Here is a 25,599-nt window from a genome sequence, read left to right as displayed (position 1 = left end):
CCTTTTAGGACAAAGTAAGCATTGTTGGAGGAGAAACAGGGAAAACCGGTCTTACCGGGTGGTGGAGGCCCGGGCTTCCTCGGAAGGGTAGGAGAACACCACCCTGGACAACATAAGCAGACCTGTTAAGCCTCCTACAGGTTGACGACGTAGCATGAAATAGAGACAAACGGAAAGCTAACCACGAGGTTAGCTCCGTGCAGAATATTTACAGAACATTAAGTATCTACGTGGTGAGAGCGACGCTTGTGTAGAGAGAGAAAACAAACACTCGATCTTAAAGGGAAGCAATCAAACACTTAATGGAGATGGGTGGTCCAGTCCGTCCTCAATTGCTACCTGCTGCCTCACAGCTCGGAGTGAGAACGCACACCTTGTGTTTTATTACAAGTTATACGTGTACGGAAGCTGGTTTGGGCCAGACAGTGCCAATGGGTGCAGCCTGCTTGCAGAGATTAACGCCACATAGCATCCGTGACCAATGTATCCCTAGTGGTGTCGACTCCTCAGCAGTCCGTGAATCTCATTCCCTGACAGGTAGCACTATCCCGCCCTGGATTGTGTATGTGAAATTGGTGGGGGCGTGGTATATTCGCCGATACAACAGGGGGAGCAGGGTACAGAGATCCGAAGCAGATGTCGGTTAAAAAAAAAAGACACTGGAGGTCATTAGAACAAACATACCACATTATGGCAAAGGCCGCAGAATTATAAGAGAGAGTGTATGTTTGTGTGTTGTGCTTCCAGGCTATGGAATGAATCAACCTAGGAAAATGACGTCAACACCTGTAATCATACAATAAAGGAGTGCAGTGGGCCTCTCCACCCAAGTTCTGTGCCGTAAACGATAAAGCGCGGAAATAAAGAAAAAAAACCTCCTTCTTTCTCCTTCAATTTCAACGGAAATTAGTTTAGTTGAGAGGTTTTAACATGCTTAACACACTCCAGATACAGTATGACCAGTAGCTGTTCAAACTTCCCTTTCACGTAGAAGTACTGCAGAGCATCAAAGCACGCCGGCTCACACTCAGAGGAAGCTTAATTTGGGCCTCATTACACACACACGTACACTCGCTTTTTAATGATTTTGTTGTTGGTTTTGAGGGCAACAGTAGCCAATCAATCAGTACTAGTAACGTACTAAATACTACTGACACTAAACAACCGCTGTAGACAGTGAAATAGTCTATGAACTCCAAGAACACCAACATTTTTAACGTGGATCTAACAGATATAAATTCTCATTACAACGATAAAAACAATACGTAAACTGAATGTATTAACATTTATAAGGTAAATAAAAGGAATAACAATCAATTAAATGAAAAAAGTCAGAGGAAAACAAAACGCGTTTTTAATAACTAGCCTACCGATAACATTTCAGCTGTTCATAACATGAATGCAGTTTACCCACGAATACACCAGAAGTGAATAAAAACGAACATCAGCTGGAATGTGACAAGCTCTTGGCATTGCTGTGGGGAGGAGAAATGCGACACGGCCTGGCGGACGTGAAAAGTGCAAAATGAAAGCCTTTGATGCAGCAGGGGGGGGGGGAGCGGATCCCTTTCAAGTGAAGCTGCTGGCGGCACCACGCTGGGGAAGCAACAGATGGCTGGCTTTCATGTGCACACGCTTTTTAGGTCAATGTGCTTGCGCATTGAGATTGCTTTTCAAGGGCACAGCATCAAATCGCCCGATGGTTAAGCTCTCGTTAAGCCCCAATATCTCTCACAAGCTCAATGCGCAAGCGCATTGACAGGCTCGACCTAAAAACACTATAATAACAATATAGATATAGCTTCTATGTGTAAAAAAAAAAATAACAGTATGTCAGTTAAAATGAAAGGGGCACACAAATGGTGGACAAAAAAAAGTGAAAGTTCTGTTGCTTTTATTTTCTAACCTGCCAGCCCCTCGTGTTCTATGTATGATAGACATCAGAAATAGTATGTTTTGCGGTGCAAAAGACAGCAATTCGATAAAGCATAGCACTATAAATCGAAATACTATCTGCTGTTCTGCTAATGAAAGTTTATCTATAGAGTCTATATAACGAATATGATATGGGTGAGAAAATATTTGGTGATAATTGGGAGTGTTGATGCAAATGCTCACTCGTCCAAGCTGGGCAACAAAAAAATTACAGTAACAGATTTCTGAGAGAAAGGGTGAAGAATATTGGAGATGCAAATTTATGGCGTGACATTACATTTTCAAGGTCTGATTTTTTTTTAGGATCATCACATCATGGAACTTTTACAGGCACAGCATATTTTTAGGTCGAGCGTAGCAAAGGACCTCTTATATACTTTAGTATACCTATTTGCTTACTGAATATGTGGACACGAGTCAGACGCGCGCATTTTCCGTCTCGGATTTGGCCTCGTGAGCGCGCGTTTGCTGCTGGCATGAGCTGTGAGCGTGTACGGCGGCATCAGCAGCGTCTGTTCTCGCGCTCCCCCATGCTTTCACTTTTGCGACGCCACATGAGCCTCTCGCAGGCACCTTCACTGCCGCCGACCTCTTCCCCACAGTGCTTGTTGTCACGGTCAAGAGGCCCTCGGATTCCATCCCTAAGAGGGGAGCTCGGGGGATTGTTTTATTTCCGCCGACGCTGCGGCTAACGGATGCGCCTGCTTGAGATGCCGGCGAGGAACCGGGATGAGTCCAATATAACGCCTTGAAGTGGTGAAAGGTTTTCATGGTTTAAAACCCCCTTAAGTAAATAAATATCAAATCAACAGAATATATGAATAAATAATATAACAATATGTCACGCTGGTGTTTCAGTATTTTAGAAAGTGACTTGCATATACGTGTGCGTGTTGCGGCATCATTTTTCTTTGATTAATGTGTTGGGAAGGTGGAAGCAAAGCGAACAAACTTGGACCACTTGTGCGACTGACTTTTAACAGTCATAACCCCTGATATTCATTGAAAACTGAGGGGCAAAGTAAAGTTGGCAACGGAACGCTGATTTCTATGCGACAGTTGACTTGCTACTTTCGGGAATGACGTCAGTTGTTTCCAATTAACCGGGCAGATCGCGTCTCCTGTAGTCCTCCTGCAGACTTCTCACATCATTTCTATTTGCTTCAACGAGAAGTGAGAGCGGCTCAGGGCACGGGGCGCTCTTGCCTTTTGCAACACTTCAGTGTAAACACGTCTGATGCCAATCTCGGCGCGCGGGGCCTCGAGAGGGCTGAAAAGTAACTCTGCACAACCTGCCTTTGGGATGACATTGCAGTGTTTTGCATAATCGACCAACGATTCAGAGGTTTCCACTGCAGAGCAGAGTCTGCTTCAGGTTGTGGATCAGTGCTGTCAGTAATTCGAATATGTGTGTTTCTTTGTCAGGTTAATGTGGCATCGTCAATGAGTTGTGATGGATTGTTCTTGTTCTGTGACAAATATTCTCTTGCAATAGAAAGAGTTCTCGGTGTTCCATAGTTTAACACACGCAGGGTCACCCGCACAATTGCTAATATTGGATGGAAAGATAATTGTGACGGGTAAAGCAAACATCTTCATTGCAAGATAGAATGGAATTGCCACAAATTGAGATAAAGGTCTGAAGCTGAGAGATAGTAAAGCCAACATGTACTGTGAGCACTGAATTTCTTACATGTTTTATTTATTTAGGAGTTATATGTACTCTGGCAAAACCTGAGGGATATCAGAGCACTTTACAGCAATGTTACAACAATTTTGAGACAAACAGGGTACAATAAAAATACAAATTCGAGAGTCTAGACACATTTTCAGTAAATCTCAGAGGAATTAAAAAGATAACAGTTTCAAGAGCTTAGTTATTCGAATGCCGCCTCCCCCTTCACCTCAGCCTCCAGCGGACCCAGCTCACGAGAGGCCTTCCATCAGTGTGCAGCTTCTCTCGCGCTGTCCGTCACTGGAACCCGCATATCACATTGCCCAAATAATTTCAGCTTCATGACTGACATGTAGCATCACTCAGGAACAACACCACATCACTCGGGGACACCACCACATCACTCGGGGGCACCACCACATCACTCGGGGACACCACCACATCACTCGGGGACACCACCACATCACTCGGGGACACCACCACATCACTCGGGGGCACCACCACATCACTCGGGGGCACCACCACATCACTCGGGGGCACCACCACATCACTCAGGGGCACCACCACATCCCTCAGAGACACCACCACATCACTTGGGGGCATCACTCAAGGGCTCCACCACATCTCTCAGGGGCACCACCACATCACTCGGGGACACCACCACATCACTCTGGGACACCACCACACCACTCTGGGACACCACCACACCACTCTGGGACACCACCACACCATCACTCAGCACCACAACAGCATCACTTAGCACCACAACAGCATCACTCAGCACCACAACAGCACTGTCCTTGCTTGCTACCAACAAGCACTGCCATAGCCAATAGGACTCGCATTAGGAAAGTGAAAGCTATTGGCTTTGTAAATAACAATGCTATTAATTTATATATTTTCAAAGCCAACACATATTTAAAAAAAATTGTCATTTACAATACCAATAGCTCACACTTTCCTAATGCGAGACCGATTGCATTGCAAATGCTTGTTCTTATTATTGCAGGACTTTGTGCCGACATGTAACGGCAGAAAAACTGCAAAAGTTAAGTGTTAGCTTGACAAACATACTGGAAGCCCACGCTGCATGCAAGTGCATCAATTGATTGATACATACATTTTGAAATTTGTCAACTGTAAGTTGAACCCCTCCTGTTTTGTTTAAATTAAAATATAGGACCACAGTCTCATTCCAACATAATAAAATCCATCAGTACTTACGCAGTGTATTCATAAGGAAGCACTGACTCCACAGAGTCCAGTCTGTTAACGAATAATTCAATTTCCGACTGAAAAAAAATTAAACACAAAATTAATATCATCTGAACAATCAATCAAAAGAATGATAATATCTGAATAGACTAACCAATGGTAATTCAAACAACACTGTGCAAGAGAAACTATGTAGAAAAACTCACTCTTCCACTACATATATTTTGGAACAAAAAAGGAAACTAAAACCCACGTGCCAACAAGTACCACCTAAGTATGTAATTTAACTTTTAGCCACAGTTAACTATATTAAATCCTGGAAAGTTCTGATTTCAAAAGCTAGAGTTCTGTTATCAGGCTTGACATATATATTCAAGTCAGTTCATCTGAACTACATGTTGAAAGGACAATCTTCTGCACCATCTGAATGACAGAACTCTAGCACAGCATGTATATCAAAACCGAATAAAAAGATGCCTACATCTCAAGTCTGACCATTGCCTCCCAAATGTTTGAATGCTTGATCCTGTGCCACAGCGTTATCTATTTGGCAAAACAAATGAGTTTTTAATGACAAAATCAACCGCAGTTTTTAGTTCTCACAGACTGCTTTACTTGCAGTGGGCTTTGGGGCAGGCCGCTGCTCATCGTGGATCATCCTACTAGTAAATCTCATTTGCTTATTATTTGAAAGCTTTCTGTTCTCTAATAGCGTTTGTCTCTCCCTGAAGAAAAGCTTCTTTACTAGCCTTTGGATAGGGTGACTTGTATCATTAGTTTGAAAAGAGTAGCCTAGTTTACATCACGGGTTTATGGGCTGTATCTGGTGGCGTGGATTCTAGGGTCTTCGATGGCCAAGTGTACTCGTGCAGAGGAGCGGATGGCTGGCGGGGTTGGCGTGACTGACGTCGGTTTGGTATTAGGGGTCTCTGAGGGTTCTACACGCGTGGTGCTGGGTGGTCTGGTACAGGATTTGCACCCACTCCATAGATATGCGGTGCTTACGGGTGCCCTTTGTTTCCTCTTCCCGGATGGCATCTGCTGCTGGCATCTTCTGCTGAGCACCACCAGGTGCCCTTCTGGAGTTCTCCAATGCATGGCTATGTCTCTCATTGCTAGGAGTAATAACAGGGACGCGAAGAGTAGCCGTACCATATCTATTTTTCGCCTCCGAAACATTCCCAGCGTGCATGCCTCCCATGTGTCGATCCCTGGGATAGTGGCCATTAATCTGAGGGTATCGTGGACATACTGCCAATAGTGTTGTAGTGTGGGACACATCCAGAACATGTGCTGAAAGTCTGCTGAAGGGGCCTAGCATCTGGGGCATGCAAACTGGGTGTCTGAGTAGCATCTCTGCAAGCGCTGTGGTGTTAAATATGCTCTGTGTAAAAAGTTGAATTGGATATTTTTAATGCATGCGTTTCTGGAGACTTTTTGGGATACTCCAGGGCTTGTGCCCACTCTTTGTCGTGCAGTGACCTATTAATGTCATCTTCCCATACTTGCCTCAAGGAGATCAGCGGTTTGAGTGTTCGTTCTTGGACCGCTTTGTAAAGCCATGTGACGAGGTGCCTGCTCGCCCCCATGTGTAGTATAGTGTGTATGACTGGATGCGTCCGTGGTTCACCAGCTTGTGGGTCCCAGTACGGGCGGCTACTAGCCAAGAGTCATCGGTGTAGGAGAAACTGTCCAGGGGGAAGATTGTATTAGTCTACTAGTTGCTCATAGGGTCGTAGTTGGCCTCCTTCACATAGGGAGTCCCATTCCGTTAGTGAGCTGTCTGTTCATCCCTGCAGTGTTCTCGCCGTGTAGTGACCCTCACAGTGTGAAACCCCACTAGTGGGAGTAATGGGGAATATGGTGGCTTCTCTTTGGCCTTGCGGTATATGCACAGCATGCAGGCGCGAGCCACAGATACTTGTAATGGATACGTGCGTTGGGGGTTCGTGCCGGCAAGCAACACGCGTCAGATCATTGGTAGGGTGATTGGATCTGTGTCGGAGCTGGTTTCACCCATGTACCGTTTTGTTGTCCAGTGTGAGAGCCACTGGAGCTGCGCCACCAGGAAGTAGGCTTAAAAAAATTGGAGCTCCTAGCACTCCTTGATCTGTTGGGAGCAGTAGCTTGAATAGGGCAACCTTGTGTCGGCACGTTCCCCAAACGAGTGAAGTGAGGAGAGTGTTTAGTTCTCGGGAAAAGGGACAGGGTGGGATGACTGGGAGGTTGGTGAAGTGGTATAGGAGCCGCAGGACAATGATAATTTTTGCTAGGGCTATACATCCTATGGGGGCCAGTGGGACCATTTTCCAGAACTCCACTGACATTCGGATACCTGCCAACGTTCTGCTGTGATTAACGTCGTTCATATGCTGCGCGGAGTGATACAATCTGACTTCTAGGTACCTAAGAGCAGCTTGGCTCCAGGTAATGTCCTGGGTCCCGATGGTAATGCTCCGAGGGGCTAGGTGAGAACTCGGGGGTAGATCGTGGATTTGCTCCAATTGACCTTAAGGCAAGAGACCTCCGCAAACTCTTGTAGAGTGGTCCAGATGGGGGGCAAGTCCGCTGTGATGTCACACACGTAAATAAGTAGGTCATCCGCGTATTGTGATACACTACGGATTGTGCCAGCTATCGGGATGTCCCAGGCCTCTCCCTCCTGGCGTAAGCGTATCGCCAGAGGCTCTATTGCCTTAGCAAATAAGAGTGGGGAGAGAGGAGATCCTTGGCGTGTGCCCCTCTCTACTGGTATCTGGGCTGAGATGCATTTGCCTCTGAGGACCCTGGTGGTTAGATTCTTGTAAAGGAGCTGCGAGTATGCCAAGCGTGCCCACACTGTTCCATCCAAGGATAGCGAATAGATAGAGCCACAGGAGTGTGTTTAAGGCCTTTTATAAATCTAGAATGAGGCAAGCCGCTCGTGGGAATTGGGGATCTGCCCTGTATTGTATGTGGCAGAGCCTACGTAAATTCTGTGATGTGTTGCGGCCGGGAACTAATCCATTCTGGTCCGGGTGGACTAATGGAGGGAGGATCTGGGAGTACCGATCCACAAAAATGTTCCCTAGTATTTTGCATTCTGCGTTAAGAAATGTTATAGGCCTATATGAGGCTGGAAGTCTGGGGTCACAGTCCGGCTTCAGAAACACCACTAATACCAACTCTCTGAGGGAGCTTGGCAGTACACACCTCTCTAGGGCATCTTCGAACATACCGGTGATTTGGAGGACCAGTTGACTCGCGAAGGCGCTATAGTACTCTAATGGAAAGCCGTCCATGCCAGGAGCTTTGTTTCGCGCAAGGGCTCGGATCACACGCGAGACGCTTGCAGACCCTATCTTTTCATCAATGTCATCCCTGTCTTCCTCCGGTATTCGCGAGATGGGTAGGGGGCGCAAAAAGTGGGTAATTGGGTGAGAATGGTTTTGGGTAGGGCCTCGGTAGACTTCTTTATAGAAGTCACAAAAAATCTGGAGGATCTCCACTTGGGAGTATCGGGGATCCCTGCGCGATCAATCAGCTCCGTGATGGGTTTGGTCTCTGTGTCTTGGCGGGCCAACCATGCTAAAAGAGTCCCAGCTCTGTTCCCCTCTTTGTGGGATCTTATTGCATGCGCCTTAAAATTGTATTTGCTCAGGTCCTGCAGCGCCTCCGTGTGTATTGTCTTGGCCTCCGCCACCTGCTCTATCGTGTCCCTATTTGCATCCCCTGCCCTTATTAAGGTCGCGAATGTAGTCTCTGCGTGCTGGAGCACCGCCACTAGAGTTCTCCGGGCTCCCACGACTTGCTGTGTACACTGCCCCGTTCGATCACTTTAAAGGTATCCCATTCTAGTGATCTAGAGGTTGCTGTCTGGGCATTTGTCCGAAAGTAATCTTGAATACTGCGCTCCTGGTCATGTCGAAACACCCACTTCAAGTGTGCAGTTAGTATCACTTCTTACTGTGTTTACTCTGAAGTTCTGTTTCTAGTACCTGCACATTATTTTCTAAAGAAGCTGCCACAAAGAATGGTTTAAAACAATTGCATGCTCATGTAAACGTGTGTTTAAAAAATACGAGGACACAGTAAATCTTCTTTATTTTGTTATTCTTTGGATGGCTACAGAACATGACACAATGGATGTATTATTTTGGATTTTCTGATGCTTAAGAGCACTGTCAAAAACCACTGGCAAAATCAAAAAGAGCACCCTACTGACTTTGCAAATGGTTGTTGCAGTTTGTAACCAAGTAATTCATAGGCGTTACTATTACTCATCACATTGGCTCTTATTTTTCTGTCTCAAAACTATGAACGGCCTAGTGGGATAACAGAAGAAGAACTGGGTGGGGACTGGAGGTGACCCCATGCCACATGTAAGTAATGGGGGCTCACCTCGTGTTTGCTTGGATAAACAGTCGACCCTTTTAACTGAAAGAAGAAGAGATTGGCGCCTTGGAGGCTGCGCGTGGAGGCCCTCCAAGATATGAGTTGTAGAAACCCCGAGTGAATGAGGATGCTTGTTTTCCCCCACTCCCTGTAGGAGTGAGTATGTCCTGTAGACCTCTCTGTGTGATTGCCCATCTCTCAGGGCAACTCAGCAATCACACAGAGAGGTCTACAGGACATACTCACTCCTACAGGGAGTGGGGGAAAACAAGCATCCTCCTTCATTCGGGGTTTCTACAACTCATATCTTGGAGGGCCTCCACGCGAAGGATGAATACCCTAGCTTTCCATTATGCATAAATCTGCTCTCATGTATAAACGTAACACTATTCTAAAATGCAAAAAAAAAATATTTTAATAAAATAATTATGAATGGCCGAGAAGAAGGAAGAACACAAGTGTGAACAGAGAGGAATGATTAATTGAGACAGGGGTAAGAGAGATGTCAGAAAAACATGGAGTAACCGTGCCATTGACTAAAGTGGACTGACCCCTTTCCCCATGCGTTCATGTGCACAAGATGAACGTCAATGACACTCACAGACAAATGTCTGAAAAGTCCTGACCCAAATCCCTTCTAGGTATGCACGGCAATGTATGTTTTATTAAATACATTATTTTATTTACAATAGCCTGCCAGGCAGCTAAAGTTGTCGAGCTAGACATCAAAAGTACTTTAATGCACACACGGTTAAATACTACACAATAAAAAACAAAATTACACACTGGAGTTAGAATAAAAAATATACAGCCCATTTTAAAACAACTTACCATCACACGCAACACATCTTCCAACTTAGAAAGGTCAAAATATAAAGAGGACAATGGCCCTGAGAGCCCCCTTGATAATACACTGGGGAGGAAACGGGTGCTACGGTTTAATTGTGTTTGCAATATTGATGATGTAATAGACATGGTTCTGCTTTGTTACAATAAAAAGATTTATTTAAAAAAAAGTAAACAAAAGTAACACCCAAAAAGATGGCCTAATACAATAATCTGTGAAATACCATATAATGAAACTTCAATCCATAGGTTTTATCAATTCACAAACAGAGTTACTGGCTTTAAGATAATCTATTCACCATAAATAAATCAGTCCTACTGCCTTTGCTCTAACTTTTCAGTATAAAAAGATCCAGACCTATGGCATGACATACAACTTTTCCCAATGAATCAAACAAGCATGTAGCATTTATCAATAGCTTGCCCTCATAAAATATGTTGAGCAGAATCTTTCCCGCGAGGCAAAACAAGCACAGTGGAAGCAGCACCTTCTGCCCACTAAAGCACTTATAGAGAAGACCCACATGTGCAAAGAGCCTAAGCCCCAGTTCGCACTACTGCTTCCTTAAGCTCTTTTTCTAATTCTAAGGTCTGGCGATAGCTGTGCTCTTAAGCCAGACCTTGAAATACTGGTGTATCGTTGGTAAAGGTATGGTATCCCAGGTCAAATAGGAATTAAATCTTATGCAGTGGACAACAGATACAAAACAACAAGGAAAAGGAGGAGAATCGTTGCAAATCCATAATTTAACAGATAATCTGGGGGCCATAATAATTATTTATTAGGATGCCTTTCTTAGCCTATACAAAAGGTGCTAGAGCACTGTAAACAAAACAAGTGAAATACATTAACAAGAAGGATAAAGAAGAGATCAAGAAGACCATTAAAGTGCCCTATTGAGCATAACTCTTTTCAAGTGAGTTTGTATAGCTTTATTTAAGGCAAACTGCAAATGAAACAGCTTAATCTCTACAAGCACAGAGTTCAAGAGAGTGAGCATAGCATAAGAATGCTCCATTTTCAGGTTTATGTTTGGCACTTCTTGGGATTTCCAGTAAAAGGAATGGCTACTAATCATGTGAGAACCTGCTGCCATGCCAAATTATTAAACAATCTAGCCAGTGGGTGTAGTGGTATGTCTTTGCAAATGATGCACAGCATGTAAAACGTTACCTCAACAGACCATACTATGGGTAAGGAAGTTCCGAGGCATGCAGCTGGTAAGAAATGATCAACCGCTTGATGCTATCTCTTGCAAGCAATCCAGCAAAATCTCATGGTTCTCTGTATCCAATGCATTAGAGGCTGTTACAAAGTGACACGTTATGTTCATTGGCCATGAGGGATGTATGTCGTTAGCACGCATGCTTTTACAACGCATGCCTTTACCACGCAACTTTTACAATGCAAGTCGTTACAACGACTTGCGTTGGGGGGCGCTGGATAGTGAATAGTTTAATTTACTATTCCAACTCCAGTCCCCGTGGATAGTAGGGAAGGTGTTGAATAGTAAATTAAACTATTCCCTATCCTAGAGCGCCCCCCAGTCGTTGTAACGACTTGCATTGTAAAAGTTGCGTGGTAAAGGTAGTTCGTTGTAAAAGTTGCGTTGTAAACGCTGTTCACCGCCATGAGAAGCAACTGTTCTCTTATGTGCTTCAGGGTAATCCAGTCTCTCAATCTACTCTAAACCTATACAGATGGTCAGTCCACATCTTTCCAAAGTGCCTCCTAATTCTTGAATCACTATTTGGTCTCTCATGTGGTCTACAAAAGGGGAACAGGTGAGAGAATGATAAATGGCTAGTTTTCTAAAGAGAGATGCATATATGATTGGCATTTATTGGGATGTGTGCGCTGCTCAGAACCTATCACGTAATCCCCTTCTCCCTACCATAGCCTACTTTCCTCCAAAGGGCATGTTATCTTCGATGCCCGTAGTGAAGAACACCTACCAGCTCCAAGGCCTACTATCTCAGAGCAGCAATCACACTTTGAGATTCTGATTTATTTTACTGTGCACAGCACCCACATTCTATTTTACTCATTATGAGCATTATGGAGAGTTTGTGTCCAAGAATGGCTGGAATTACTAAACACCTTAAACTGCACACCCAGATATCAATGAATGCACTAAACCTTTTAGTATAACCTTTTACAAGAGTCTGAATCTTTTGAGTTGGGAAGACATTTCTGTTCTCACGGATAAAAATGTATCTACATTTAAGTACTTACAAATTAAAAGCTGGACCCAGGCTGTTATAGGGGATAAAGGTGTTAAGACTGTTTTGGATGAGCTTTTAATGAAGACACCTATATCACTCAACACATCAGTCCTCTATTGGACAATACTCGAGGAGGAAGATAGAGACTTCGCCCTTCCAGAACAGCTATGGAGGGATCAAGTACTGGACGTCGACTTGCAGATCTTATGGCAAGTATCCTTTGATTTACTACATCTTACGGTCTCACCTGCCAATTTAAAGCAGAATCACTTGTTTTCTCTCCATAGAGTATATTGGTCTCCAGCCAGGCTCGCTAAATTTTCGAAGGGGCCTATTCCCTGTTGTCCAAAGTGCAATTTGGAAAAAGCAGATGACCTGCATATGTTTATGACCTGTCCCGCACTTAATGAATTTTGGTTTGAAATACAAGAAGGTATGAAAGCCCTCTTTGGGTATGAAATACAGGTTAGTACGCAACAAGTTTTTTTTGGAATTCCTTCTAATTATGAAAATGTACCTCGAGACAGTAACAAGTTATTTTTGTATTTAATTGTCTTAGCCCGTAGGGAAATATGTAAATTGTGGGTGAGCACCACTGTCCCGATATATGCAGATTGGATAAGGGCAATCAGGCATACTCTTAGTCTGGATAGTATAGCATGGAAGAGAAGGAAGCATTTTTGGACCGCCTGTATAATTTGGCTCGATGGATTATAACAACTTTGTCCAATGATTATGCCTTTTTGCGGAAGGATCCACCCTAAGATCAGTCTAAGGGTCTGGTAAAGTGGGAGACTGAGCTGACTGTTTACATGGTGGTACCGTGAGATTTATACTGGGTGTCTGCAGAAAGCTTCCATAAAGATTCTGGGTATAATCAATACTGAAAATATCTTTATTGGCGTATGAGGACAAAAAAAAAATTGTTTTAAAAATAAAAAATAAAAATAAATAAAAAAGAGTCTGAATCTTCGAGCACACACAAATACCACAACATCTCCGGTTTCGAATAAATATCAAATCTTTTTTTTTTTCAACCCGGAGGCCGGCAGCGAAAGAGGAAGTGCAATACACAGCCTGTTTGTCGGCATCCCGGGGGCCCGACGGCATATCAAAATTTGAAACAGCGTACCCTCTGCGTCCTACGGCGTAGGCCAAGCTAGGATGAGCAGCAGTCGAACAGGCTTTTTTTTTGAGCGAGAGAAGGCTCTCACTTCTGTTTGGTAGATTGCATAACAAGAACCAAGAAACTTCCCAACCAGGTTACAACTAAGAGGTGGTGCATGACTGTGTAGTGGAAATGTGTGTCAATGGTGTATTTTGGTGGTCTCAGCCGGAGGCGCGTCGTGGGTAATGATGCGTCCAGTGCTCATTCTCATGGGCCGTTGGTGTCCGTGGGGTGTCAGTCTTAGAAGCCATGGGGCACGAAGGACACGGCTCGCCAGAGGAGGCGATCCCGCGGCGTGGTGGCGATGGGGACGTGTAGGCACGGACAGGGGAGATAGGGCACTCCCGCCCAGATAGGGCAGTTCACTCTACGGGGAATCTACGGGGGCAGTGATCTATGTCCGATGAGGGGAGTCTGCGAAGCCGTCCCGAGATCGCAGGACATGTATGGGAAAAATGTCAGTGGCGCTGGGGAGTGGCAGGCTCGTCATCCGACTGCAAATCGTCGTTTGAGCGCTTAAGCAAGTAGTGTACCAGTGGATCCCAAACGTCCTTGGGTCGGCACGAAAGAGGCAGCAGTTCAGCAAAGGTGGTATGTTGGTCCTGGCAGTATGTTAAGTCAGTCAGCCAGTCCTTGAACTTGGGCGCTCTGCCCCTGCTCCAACGGCAAGCAACACGCCGTTTGGCCAGAAGCAATGCCATGTCAATGAATTTTCTGTATTCTCTGGGCAGCTGCTTGGTGTATCCGAGGACGGCTACCAGTGGGTCTGCAGGAATTTCCCCGTCTACCATCTCCGCAACGGCTTCGAGGACCTGTCGCCAGTAGTCGGCAATCCGGGGGCAGGACCACGCCAGATGAAGAAAATCAGCATGTTCTGCACGACAACGCTCACAGCGATCATCATCGGCCAACCCAAATCTATGCTTCCGGACCGGCGTATAGTAAATTCTCTGAAGAAATTTGTAATGTATAATTTTTAGTCTGCAACTGGCAGAAATGCGGGAGGTTAATGCACAGCAGTGTTTCCACTGATCATCCGAAAGCTCTATTCCAAGCTCCGTAGACCAGTGCAGGCGGGCAGCAGAGGCTTGCAATGGGGCAGCACTTCGGATTTGGCGGTAGAGCCCAGAGACCAAATGGGACCCATCCTGCGACCCCAGAAGGAAGTGTAGTGGCGGCAGGGTCGTCGGCTCATCAGGGTAATCGGGTAGGATGTCCCGCATCCCGGCTCGCAGCCGCACATAGTAAAATAGACCAAGGGGTGTACGTTCGTGCGTTTTGAAGAAAAGGTCAGCCGATTTAAAATGACCATCTTGGAACAGATCTCCCCAGCGGGTGATAAGAAGCTTGTCACATAGCCGCTGGAACCCCAGCTCCGACAACAAGGAAAGCCGCGGGTGATAGGTAAGCGGTAGCACGGGGGAGTAGGGCAGTACGCACAATAAGCGCCGAGCGATGCGGCGCCATGCATCCAATGTGCAGGATACCGAGGTATCTGCAGTGTCGATGGAAGTCTCGGGACAGTGCAGCAGGCCATTCAGCGGGAGCGGGTGCACTATCCAATCCTCCACCGCTATATGTGGCATGAAGGGAGTGGGAGCCATCCAGTGATAGGCAAAATGCGCCTGTGCACTCAAATAGTACGTTTCAAAATCGGGGACATCAAACCCTCCCTGGTCATAGGGAAGGGTCAGCGTTGACCACTTTAATCTGGGAGATTTGCCACCCCAAAAGAGTCTGCGCAGTTCTGTGCGGAGTGTCTTGAAGAAGAAGGCACCAGGGTAATAGGGGATATTTAGGAAAAGGTACAGGAAGCGGGGCAGTATCACCATTTTTATGAGGGAGGCCCTTCCAGCCATGGAGAGTGGCAGCGTGATCCACCTATCGACAGAGGCAGTCAATTTGGTCACGGCCATTCCATAGTTAGATCGGAGTGTCTCATCCTTGTCCCGAGCGATACGGATCCCGAAATAGCGAAGATCATCTCAGCACCATACCAGTGGATAATCTAGGGGGAAGTCGTGTACCGCGTCAGTAAGAGGAAAGAATTGCGATTTGGACCAATTGATGTGAACACCAGACAGCCCTCCGAAAAGGACAAATTCACGAAGCAGGGGATTGAGGTGTAGGGACGGATATTTAACGTACAGCGTGATGTCATCTGCATAGAGGGACACATCAATTTGCCGCTGCAGGCATTGTATCGCTCCTTCTCGGTGTAATTGACGCAGGCGACAGGCCAGAGGTTCGACCGCAATGGCAAATAGTAGAGGCGAGAGCGGGCATCCCTGACGGGTGCCTCTTGTAAGGTGTATGGGTTGTGACAGCGTTCCATTTATTAGTACTCTTGCCGTAGGGTCCGTGTATAGGAAGCGCACCCAGGCCAAGAACAGTGTAGGGAACCCCATACTGGCTAAGACCGAGAAGAGGTAGGGCCATTCGACAGAGTCGAACGCCTTGGTGGCGTCAAGGAACACCGCCGCCACTGGGACGTCAGGGTGGACCGTGCGGAGCAGGGAGAAAAGGGTGCGGAGATTATGGGACGTGGATCTGCCCGCCACAAATCCAGATTGGTCGGGTAGGACAATTCTGGTCATGAGCAGCGAGAGACGTGTAGCCAGAATCTTGGCTAGGATCTTGACATCGCAGTTTAGGAGGGAAAGTGGACGGTAGGAGTCACAGGAGGTGGGCTCCTTACCCGGCTTCAGGAGGGAGGTGATAACTACCTCGCGCATAGAGCAGGGTAGTCTCCCATCAGTTAGGGATTCGGTAAAGACTTCACTGAGCACGGGAGCCATTACATCGATATAGGCCTTGTAAAATTCGGCCGGAATGCCATCAAGCCCCGGAGCCTTACCATTTTTGAGGGACATGATGGCCTCGCGAACCTCGTCCAGTTCGAAAGGCGCTGCTAGGAACTCCCTGTCCCCGTCGCTGAGCCAGCAAAGTGCTACGTCGTTTAGGTATTCGGCATATGGTGTGTACGCCTCTGCTGTGGATGTGTATAATGTCGAGTAGTGTGCTGTGAAAGCAGTGAGTATCGCATCTGAGTCTCTAATAGTGGCACCAGTCGCATCGGTAAGTTCTAATATAGTGTTGTGTTCTCGTGGTACACGTGTGAGTGCAGCTAGTACTTTCCCAGGCCTATCCCCCTCACAATATCTCCGGGCCACCCAGTGTTTGCCCCGGTACTTCGCTTCCCTGGCAGCCTCTTCCTCGTATTTGGACAATGTCTCCCTAAAGGTTACCTGTAGGCGGGGGTCAGTATCCGCCGCCATTCGTAGCTCTAGGTCCCTCAGCTCCCCCTCCAGTGTGGTGATGGTACGCAAGATATCTCGTAGTACTCCGTGGCTTTTGGAGATGCAGAACCCCCTGATAGTGATCTTGAAAGCCTCCCATATGTGCTCAACCGACTCGACCGAGCCCTTGTTTCTAGGGAAGAAATCTCTGATCTCCTCCCCCAACTCAATGCGAAAGAGATCGTCAAGGAGCACATCGGGGCCTAACCTCCACTGCGGTCTCGGACTGTCCCACCCAGGGGTCTGGAACTGCAACCTAACAGGGCTGTGGTCTGAGTAGGTTCTGGGCAAGTGGTCAACTCCTAATAATCCCCATGTAATATCTCGGGTGACCAGAAAAGTAATCTAAGCGCGCCCATGTCCCGGTGTGAGATGTGAAATGTGTGCCCTCTCGACCTATGGGATGTAGGTGTCTCCAGGCATCAAACAGTCCACCCTCCTCCACCACACCCTCCAAAGCTTCCCTGGCACGCGGCTTGTAGGAGCAGACCCCATCAGCTCTGTCTAGGTGGGGCGCCAGTGCCAGATTAAAATCACCACCCCAGACGATGTGTCGCGCCCCAATGGAGACAATTCTACCCCACAGTGTGGAAAAAAAGGCAGGTGAGTCAACATTCGGTGCATACATTGAGACAAATAAATAGGTGTCATGTCCCAACCTACCCCATAGCAAAACATACCGCCCCTCCCCGTCCACCTCCTCCCCAAAGCGGTGGAAAGGTACGCCACGGGCAACGAGAATCGCCACACCCCTCGCATAAGACGAATAGGAGGAAAAAACGCGGGCACCAGCCCATTTCAATGCGAAAGATGTGGCCCTACCCATGGGCATATGTGTCTCCTGCAGCATGGCAATCTGTACATGATGTCTGTTTAAGTAGGCAATGACATTCCTGCATTTTTTGGCATCGTTCAACCCTCGGACGTTCCAAGACAAACATGTCAGTCGCGCAGTTGTGTTAATAGCAGCCATGGACATAGTGACAGTAGAGGCGGAAATGCCCAAAGGGGCCAAAACTTGAGTCCATATCCACCTCCGCAGGCCCAAACCACACACCAAGTCAGCAAATAATTACACAGCCTATGCAGTTGCAACCTCATGAAATCTAACACCCCCCCCACCCACCCCAGCATCCCAAACATGCCAGTAGCCATGGATCCCCCTAACGTGACCCCTCCCCCAACCCCCCCCCCCCCCAACTGTGACGTGGCAAACAGCCAAAAAAACAACAAGTCAATGGGGAACACCCGATAGGGGTACATCAGAAAGTGCGCACTGCCACTATCCGGCCCATAGCTCCAGAACTGTACCGCCCTCGGTGGAGTCTAGGGCCGAAAGAGTGGTCCTTGGTATACGTTACCACTGGGGTGCAAGGTCCAGACAGTTCGCCGCTTCCGTATCTCTCCAGCCCACATGTGGTGAGCCGTTGCCAGCTTGTAGGTCGGTATGATGCTCATGCAGTTCAAAGTACGATAGGTCCATCAGTCTTCACGGTGCTCTGGAGGTAGATCCGCATTCTCCTGTTCGTCCGCAGGCATATGGTCGTCCCTGCGCGCTCTTCGGATCGTCTTTAGGAAGTCCTCAGCTTTTTGCGGGTTAGTGAAGAAAGGCTGTTTGCCCTGGTGGGTAACTCTAAGCTTCGCAGGATATAAGAGGGCATAGTCTATTTGGGCTTCCCGCAGTTTTTTTTCACTGGAAGAAACTTGCGCCGTTCATCTTGAACCATCGGCGTGAAGTCGGGATAGATGGAGAATGTGATGCCTTCATACCGCAATGATTTCTGAGTCCGGGCAGCTCTGAGGGCCGCATCGCGATCGCGATAATTCAGAAGTCGAGCGATTATAGGTCTCGGTGGCAGGCCAGGCTGGGGTACGGGTGCCAGGGAGCGGTGGGCCCTCTCCACGATGAATTGGGACGAGTAAACTTCTTCTCCAATTGAGCCCGTGAGCAATTTCTCCACATATAACTCCATCCTGCCCGTGGCAGTGGACTCCGGCACATTGGTAATGCGAATATTATTCCGGCGGCTGCGCGCTTCCAAGTCCTCATTCTTTGCCGCTATGATGCGGAGGAGATTGTCCATTCTTGCCAGCTGTGTCGTGTGGGTCGTGGCGGCATCGGTGTTGTCAGATATTCTCTGTTCCGCAGTTGTGAGGCGCTCTTCATGGCGATCTACCTTGTGAACCAGGGCGTCCAGTCGAGCCGTGACGCCATCTACCTTCTCCACTACGGTGGCGAAGCCTTGACGCATCTCCTGTATCAGGCTGGTAAGGTCCGCAGCAGGTGCAGAAGGCGGTGCAGGCTGCGGAGGCGGTGCGCTGGGTCCCGGGTTCATCTGTGTCGACGTGGCGTTCTTGCGGGTGTTGTCGAAGCTCAACTTCGGCTGGCGAGTCTCAGGTCGCCCCATGACAGTGCCCGGAGTTAGGTAAGACGCCAAAGCCGAGGGATGGCAGCACACTGCAAGTAAGTACCAGCCAGCAGCAGGCAGGTGGGTGTTGGGCTTGGCGCGTGTCCAGGTGTCGCAATATGGTCGTGCTCAACAGTGGCGCCGCGCGGTGACCAACCGCTCAGTAGTAATGGCAGTATGTCCAGGCCTGGGCAACCGGCTGTAACGTCATGCACTCGCTGCGTGGACCCCAGGCAATATATGGGTCAAAGTACCGGCATTCAGGGCTGGCTGCAGAGTAGGATCCAAGGGAGCAGAGTGCCAGCACAGCAGCGGGGCGTCACGACTCACCGGTCGGTACCACCCGGTATGGTGTCTGTGTCTCGCATGTATGGCCCCCAACGTGTCCGGCCACCGAATATGCACAGCGCTCCCTATGCGGGTGTTGCGGGTGGCGACAGCGGGACTCTGCACAGCAGGGGGCAACCACAGCCCCTGGTCTACAGCCCCGGCGGACAGCGCCGCGCAAGTCCGGGTCCGCAGCGCTATGGGCGGCAGGTGCGTCGGTTTTGAGGAGCCGTGGCAGCAGGCGTTACAACAGGAGCACCTTCCTCACGGGACCAGCAAGGTGACGGCTGGGGAGAGAGGGGGGGGGGAGACCCAAGGCGAGTGTCCGCTGCGGCCGCCTACCTTCACAGCCCCCTCCGCCCGCCGTCTCAGCAAGGATCAGGAAGGCGAGGTCGCGGTACGGCCTGGGAGCCTCGTGGCAGGCCTCGGGCTCGCGTAGAAACAGTGCCCGTGTGTCCGCCTCAAATAGCTCCAGAGCAAGTGCCGGGCATTTTTCAGCAGCCTGTAACTCCGGCGCCAGGGCTCGCAGGCATTTCAAACTCGGAACGAGTGCAGAGGGCACCCCTCCGGTGCAGAATCCGGTCGTCTGGGATCGATTTGGCACCCCGTGGCGCAGGATTTAAGTAGGATCAAGACCAAGGAGCGGGAGCTGCGGGTTCAGGCAGCCATTCCGCAAGTGCGCCCTCTAGCGCCCCATAAATATCAAATCTTTCATGCCAGGATCAGGCTAACCAGCTCCCAATCCTGCTCTGGAAGTGCACACAGAGCACAGAAAATAGATTCCTCTAATGAGTATAAGAAAGGACACAAGAAAGAAAGAAAGATTGTTTTAATTCCCTTTAGTAGCCATTACAAACCCGATTGGAAGTGATGAAAGCCAGACAATGGGAAGTTTAACTAGGAGCCACTTGCCGCAAGAAATGGAGTTGTCCTCCTGTTTGCATGAAATGTACAATGATGCTCACAATGGAAGAGTACCCGCCCTGGCCGCCCGGAGCTCCAACAACAGACTTTGGAGGCAAAGGAGGCGGTGGCCGTAGAGGTTGAGCGACTGCGAAGTTATGACCACAAAGCTTACCTGACTAGATCGTTGGCTGAGGGCGACAAATCGGGAACGCTGCTGGCTTGGCTTGCCAACCCAACGAGACGTACCTCGCCCACTGTGGCCATGCAGACTGCGGAGAACAGGGAGGTCTATACTCAGCCCGAGATCCTTAACTGCTTCTGGAGTTACTATAAGCTGCTGTATCGCAGTCGATTACCGCCGGATACCACTCCGACGGACGCCTTCCTGCGCGATCTGCCGATCCCCACTCTGGAACCAGAACAGGCGAAGAATCTGGGACGAGATGTGGAGCTGGGAGAGATCAGAAGCGCCATAAGAAAAATGGCGCGAAATAAAACGCCGGGCCTTGATGGACTCCCAGTGGAGTTTTATTCCACATACATAGAACTCATGGCCCCCAAACTCCTGCGGGTTTACAAAGAAGCGAAGACTTTGGGACGTCTGCCGGGCTCGATGCGAGAGGCCCTGGTGATACCTCTACTTAAACCCGATCGCGAGGGCGCAGAGCCAGCGTCTTATAGACCGCTCTCAATGCTCACAGTCGACTATAAGATCTTGAGCAGCATATTAGCCGCACGACTGCTGGAGCACATGGGCTCTCTAGTACATACCGACCAGGCGGGCTTCATCCCCAGGCGTAATACTACGATGAACATCCGACGCTTGTTTAGACTATTAGAGGGTGATCACACAGATGCTCCCGATCCCATGATCCTTTCGATAGACCTAGAGAAAGCCTTCGACAGCCTGGAGTGGATTTATCTCCACAGGGTCCTTGAGCGGTTTGGCCTGGGTGAGGGATTCCTGAGATGGACCACGGTATTATATGCCTCGGCGGTTGCTAGGGTGAAATCGGGCCCGCTGATTTCTCAACGATACCCTGTAGAACGAGGCACGAGACAAGGCTGCTCGCTATCCCCATTGTTATTCGCCCTTGCAGTAGAACCGCTGGCTATCTCGATCCGCACGGGGGCCCATTACAGGGGGTTGCAATCTGCGTCGGGTCACCAGTACATTTCCCTATATGCTGACGACCTACTGCTTTTCCTTGAAGACGCTGGGACGGCCCTGGCCGGAGCTGATTCAGTGCTCACGGCTTTTGGCGAGGTATCGGGACTCCGGGTAAACTGGGCTAAGACCTGCCTGTTTCCGGTCCACAGCGATAGTCCCCAGCCGGACATTCACAGAGAGATCCGATGGGAGCCTGTTTGTTTTAAGTACCTGGGGGTGCATGTTTACCATCGCCCTGCTGACACACTCGAGGGCAACATCTCTAGAGGCATCCGGGCGCTTAAGGGTAGCATGTCCTTTTGGTCCACCCTACCCCTCTCAGTGGCGGGACGAATAGCACTACTGAAGATGGTGGTACTACCCCGCCTACTATACTACTTCCGGACACTTCCGATCTGGATCCCTAGATCTAGCTTCCAGGGCCTGGACTCTATGATAGTGGCGTTCCTGTGGGGCTCGGGCCGCCGCAGAGTGGCGCTCAGGACCTTATTGAGGCCAAAGGCGGAGGGGGGCTGGCGGCGCCCAACTTTGAGACGTACTATTTGGCTGCCCAGCTACAGACCTATACCCAGGAGGTGGCGCGTGGGTTTTGGGGCCCAGAGGAGACACGGGGCAGTGGCATACCCAGACATGTCTTATCATATATTGCGCTGCAACAGAGGCTCGATTTGAGGGACCTCACCCAGGAGGAACGTACCATACGCTCGTGCTGGAACCGAGTACATCGCATACTGGGAAGGCCACGACCTTATGCCCCGGAGATCCCGCTGGGAATGCTCACTGCATTGCCCCATGGCGGCGACTGGTCTCGACTGGGAGTTTGGGAGGAGGTGGGTGTACAGACCCTAGGTGACCTCTACGAGGACGGGATGTTACTGCCCTTCCAGGCGCTTCTGGACCGCTACGACGTCCCTCGAGGCGATTTCTTGCTCCACGCGGCGGTCACAAGAGCACTCCAGGCACACTGGAAAACTGGTCATGAAGAACCACAGCTGTCGGCGGCGTGCCAGTACGTCATGATGTCCGCGGGAACGGTTAAAGCAGTGTCATGCTTATATTCCAAGATGATCGGTGAGAGACTGACCCCCCCTAGCGGTTCTTAAGACCCGATGGGAAATTGACATAGGGAAAGAAATCCCGGAGACCACGTGGACCCAGCTGCTGCGTCGGGCCTGGAAGGGCACGCGTAGTGCCCGATTCCAACTGGTCCACTTCTATATATTGCACAGAGCCTATTTGACCCCGGAGAAACTACAGAGATATTTCGACCTGGAGACGGCAGCCTGCCCTAGATGCAGGACATCCGGGGCGGACCTTTTTCACATGCTATGGTCCTGTCCTGTGCTGACCTCCTACTGGTTGTTTGTGGGAGACACGCTGTCCGTAGTGACTGGGAGATCGTTGCAGATGGATGCAGCTGTAGGGATTCTACATTGGTTTCCACATACCCCCAAAAATAAGATTACTAGCAAATTTATCGATTTAGGATTGCTCCTGGCCAAACGAGAAATCACCAGACACTGGAAAGCGCGAGTTGGTCCAACAGGCACTAAGTGGCGCAATTAACTTCTCAAGTGGGCGGGGAGTGAGAGCACGCTGAGATACCAACAAGCGAGGCGACGACGAGATGAGCGAGCTCTAGAGGCGGCGCAAGCCTGGGAGACATTGGGGCAGGCCCTGCGCGACCATAACATACATACTGATTCTGATAGTGCCGATGAGGAACAGCCTAAATCCCATTAACATGCTATTGGTGAAATATACCCAATAAGAAGAACTAAGTCTCTTATCACATACTATTTGACTGTACGATATACTGCCGATGACGAGAGGGGAGGAGAGAGGGGGAAAGAGGAAGGGGAGCGCCATTCGCTTCCATCACGCATCAGAGTTCTGTACCATCAAGACTGACAATTCACTCCTCTGGGGGGGGTAGGACTGTTTGGGGAGGGGAGGGTATTTCCTTTGGGTTGTTTGGAAAAGCAGACAAGACTTATTCTTTTCACCTGTTATACACTGCCAGAGCGGGGAGATATTCACTGAAAACTAGTGGCACATGCCGCCCGACCCCCGGGTTGTGGGCTGAATGGCAGTGTATAGATATTATACCAATATCGCCGACATTGCTTTAGATCACTCACCAGGTGCCAATAATGTGACTATTTGTTTCCTGCAATAAAAACATATTTACACAAAAAAAAAAAAATAAGGTTCATACTCATGCAATGTTTATTCTAAATATTAGAAGATGTAAAAAAAATGGCAAAATAGGGAGTTAAAAAATGAAAAAAAGAAATGGTGTTAAAAATATGAATATATCAAACTGCGGATTAATTTATTTATGTATTTTTTAGGGCCTGATGAAATACTTATACAGGGACAAAACACGTATGCTGGGTTTGTCTTAAAAGACTGAAAATTGGCTTGCGAATAAAGAATATGTGAAAGGATTCAAGCGCTGCAAAAAACAATTCTTTAGAACAAGAACACAAACTTTGATTATGACCTTTCGATCAGGAGTGGTCGCAGCTTGAATATTATGGACATGTGTGAATTTAGATAGTAATATGTTGCCCTCCCACAAAATATTTTTTTAAGTTGGGTTGACCACACTATACTATACAATGCACTCCGAAAGAAGCCTGTAAATCGAATAGACATCCGAGTCCTTCAGGACCTTGTAATGGGAAGGAAGAGTTATAAAAATAACGTAAATGGACCACCTAAGAAAGCACTACAGACCTTTCGGTATTGAAGCACTATAGTAATACCAGTAAAATCCTTTTGCGATATATTAAGAGCAACACCGTCTGTTATCTACCTTCAAACTTAAAGACATATACAGCCAAGGGCTTAGACCAGAATAATAACATTTTTTTTTTTATTTAGCATCACAGACCACATTTCAGTTGTTTCTGAGAAATATAAGGCGTTGCTAGCGCCCAAATTAATAACACGCAATTTACCAACCTCATAAGGTTGGAAGCCTAAGTTGGTATTGCCAGCAATTAAACTTTTGAACTGATGATCACCACATAGGTTATTCCCAAGGGTCTACTTCAATGAATCATCGTCTTGTCGATAATTCGACTTCAGGCACCCAAATTGTCATGTCGCCAAAAAAAACTATTATTCATTTTAGATCTCAGTGAATCCAAAATGTACTCATGATGTTAAAATAGAGAAAGTTTTACTTATCACAAGGTCCATCAGCATGTTTATAAGGGCACATCCCTTATATCCGTTAAGGGAGGGGGAATAATCACATACATTTGCAAAGAGAGAGGGAACACTTTCAAATGCTTGAAAATTTAACAATGTTACCTCTGCAAGTATATTACAATTTAAAAATCAACTGGTTCAAGATATTCTTCATTTCAAATATAATTTTACTATTTTTGTTTTTTAAGTTATGTGCACTGCACCCCATCCTGTGCTAGCCTCAGAGCTCTTCAGGATAAGGACATGTAAGAGAGAAAGCAAAGTTCCTGAGAAATCCGGAGTGGTGAAGGTAATAATAGCTCTTTGGCATCTGAGCAGCAGGAAAGAGTAAAATGTGAATGCTTTAGGAATTGGCGTGCACTACTGGACTAACCAAACACCAGCTTGAAGTGGAAGGTTACTAGGTACCTCCTAATTTGGAGAGATGTCCTTTTTAAGTTGAAGCTGTAGTGGTAGGGACGTCTGCAAACAAGAGTTCTGTATGTGAAGAGATGGGACTCTGAATAACACCTTCAATTACAAATTACAATTACAAATTCAAGTGAGATCTACAACGGAGTCTTATCGGCCTTTTATACACATGTTCATAAGCTAAACAGATTGGTTTAAAATAATCCTTCCTGTCACTATTGGAGGATGCTCCCCTCTCTGTGCAAGAAGAAGGCCATTGGTCTTAAACATTGTTCCCAAACACACCTTAGCTTGAGACGGATACCTTTCTGGTACATTGCCGCGTGAGGCTGTGAAAAGCACTGTTAATTCATGAAGGTGTTAAAAAGCATGAGATGCTGTTGAAGGAGTCAATAAAACCACAACACTTGCTAATT

General features: G+C 47.9%; 1 protein-coding gene across 1 annotated transcript in view; it reads right to left on the bottom strand.

The window, feature by feature from the left end:
• TM9SF2 (transmembrane 9 superfamily member 2) overlaps positions 1–25,599 on the bottom strand; it is a 402,149-nt gene that overhangs the window by 304,460 nt on the left and 72,090 nt on the right. The window contains exon 2 of the mRNA XM_078657617.1: positions 4,835–4,902. Coding sequence (XP_078513743.1) covers positions 4,835–4,902 — 68 coding nt within the window. The remainder of the gene's footprint in view (positions 1–4,834; positions 4,903–25,599) is intronic.

The sequence above is a fragment of the Lissotriton helveticus genome, chromosome 8 (assembly GCF_964261635.1).
Source record: "Lissotriton helveticus chromosome 8, aLisHel1.1, whole genome shotgun sequence".
Classification (NCBI taxonomy): domain Eukaryota; kingdom Metazoa; phylum Chordata; class Amphibia; order Caudata; family Salamandridae; genus Lissotriton; species Lissotriton helveticus.
The sequence above is the reverse complement of the archived record's forward strand: the minus strand, read 5'-3'. Positions and strand labels throughout refer to the sequence as shown.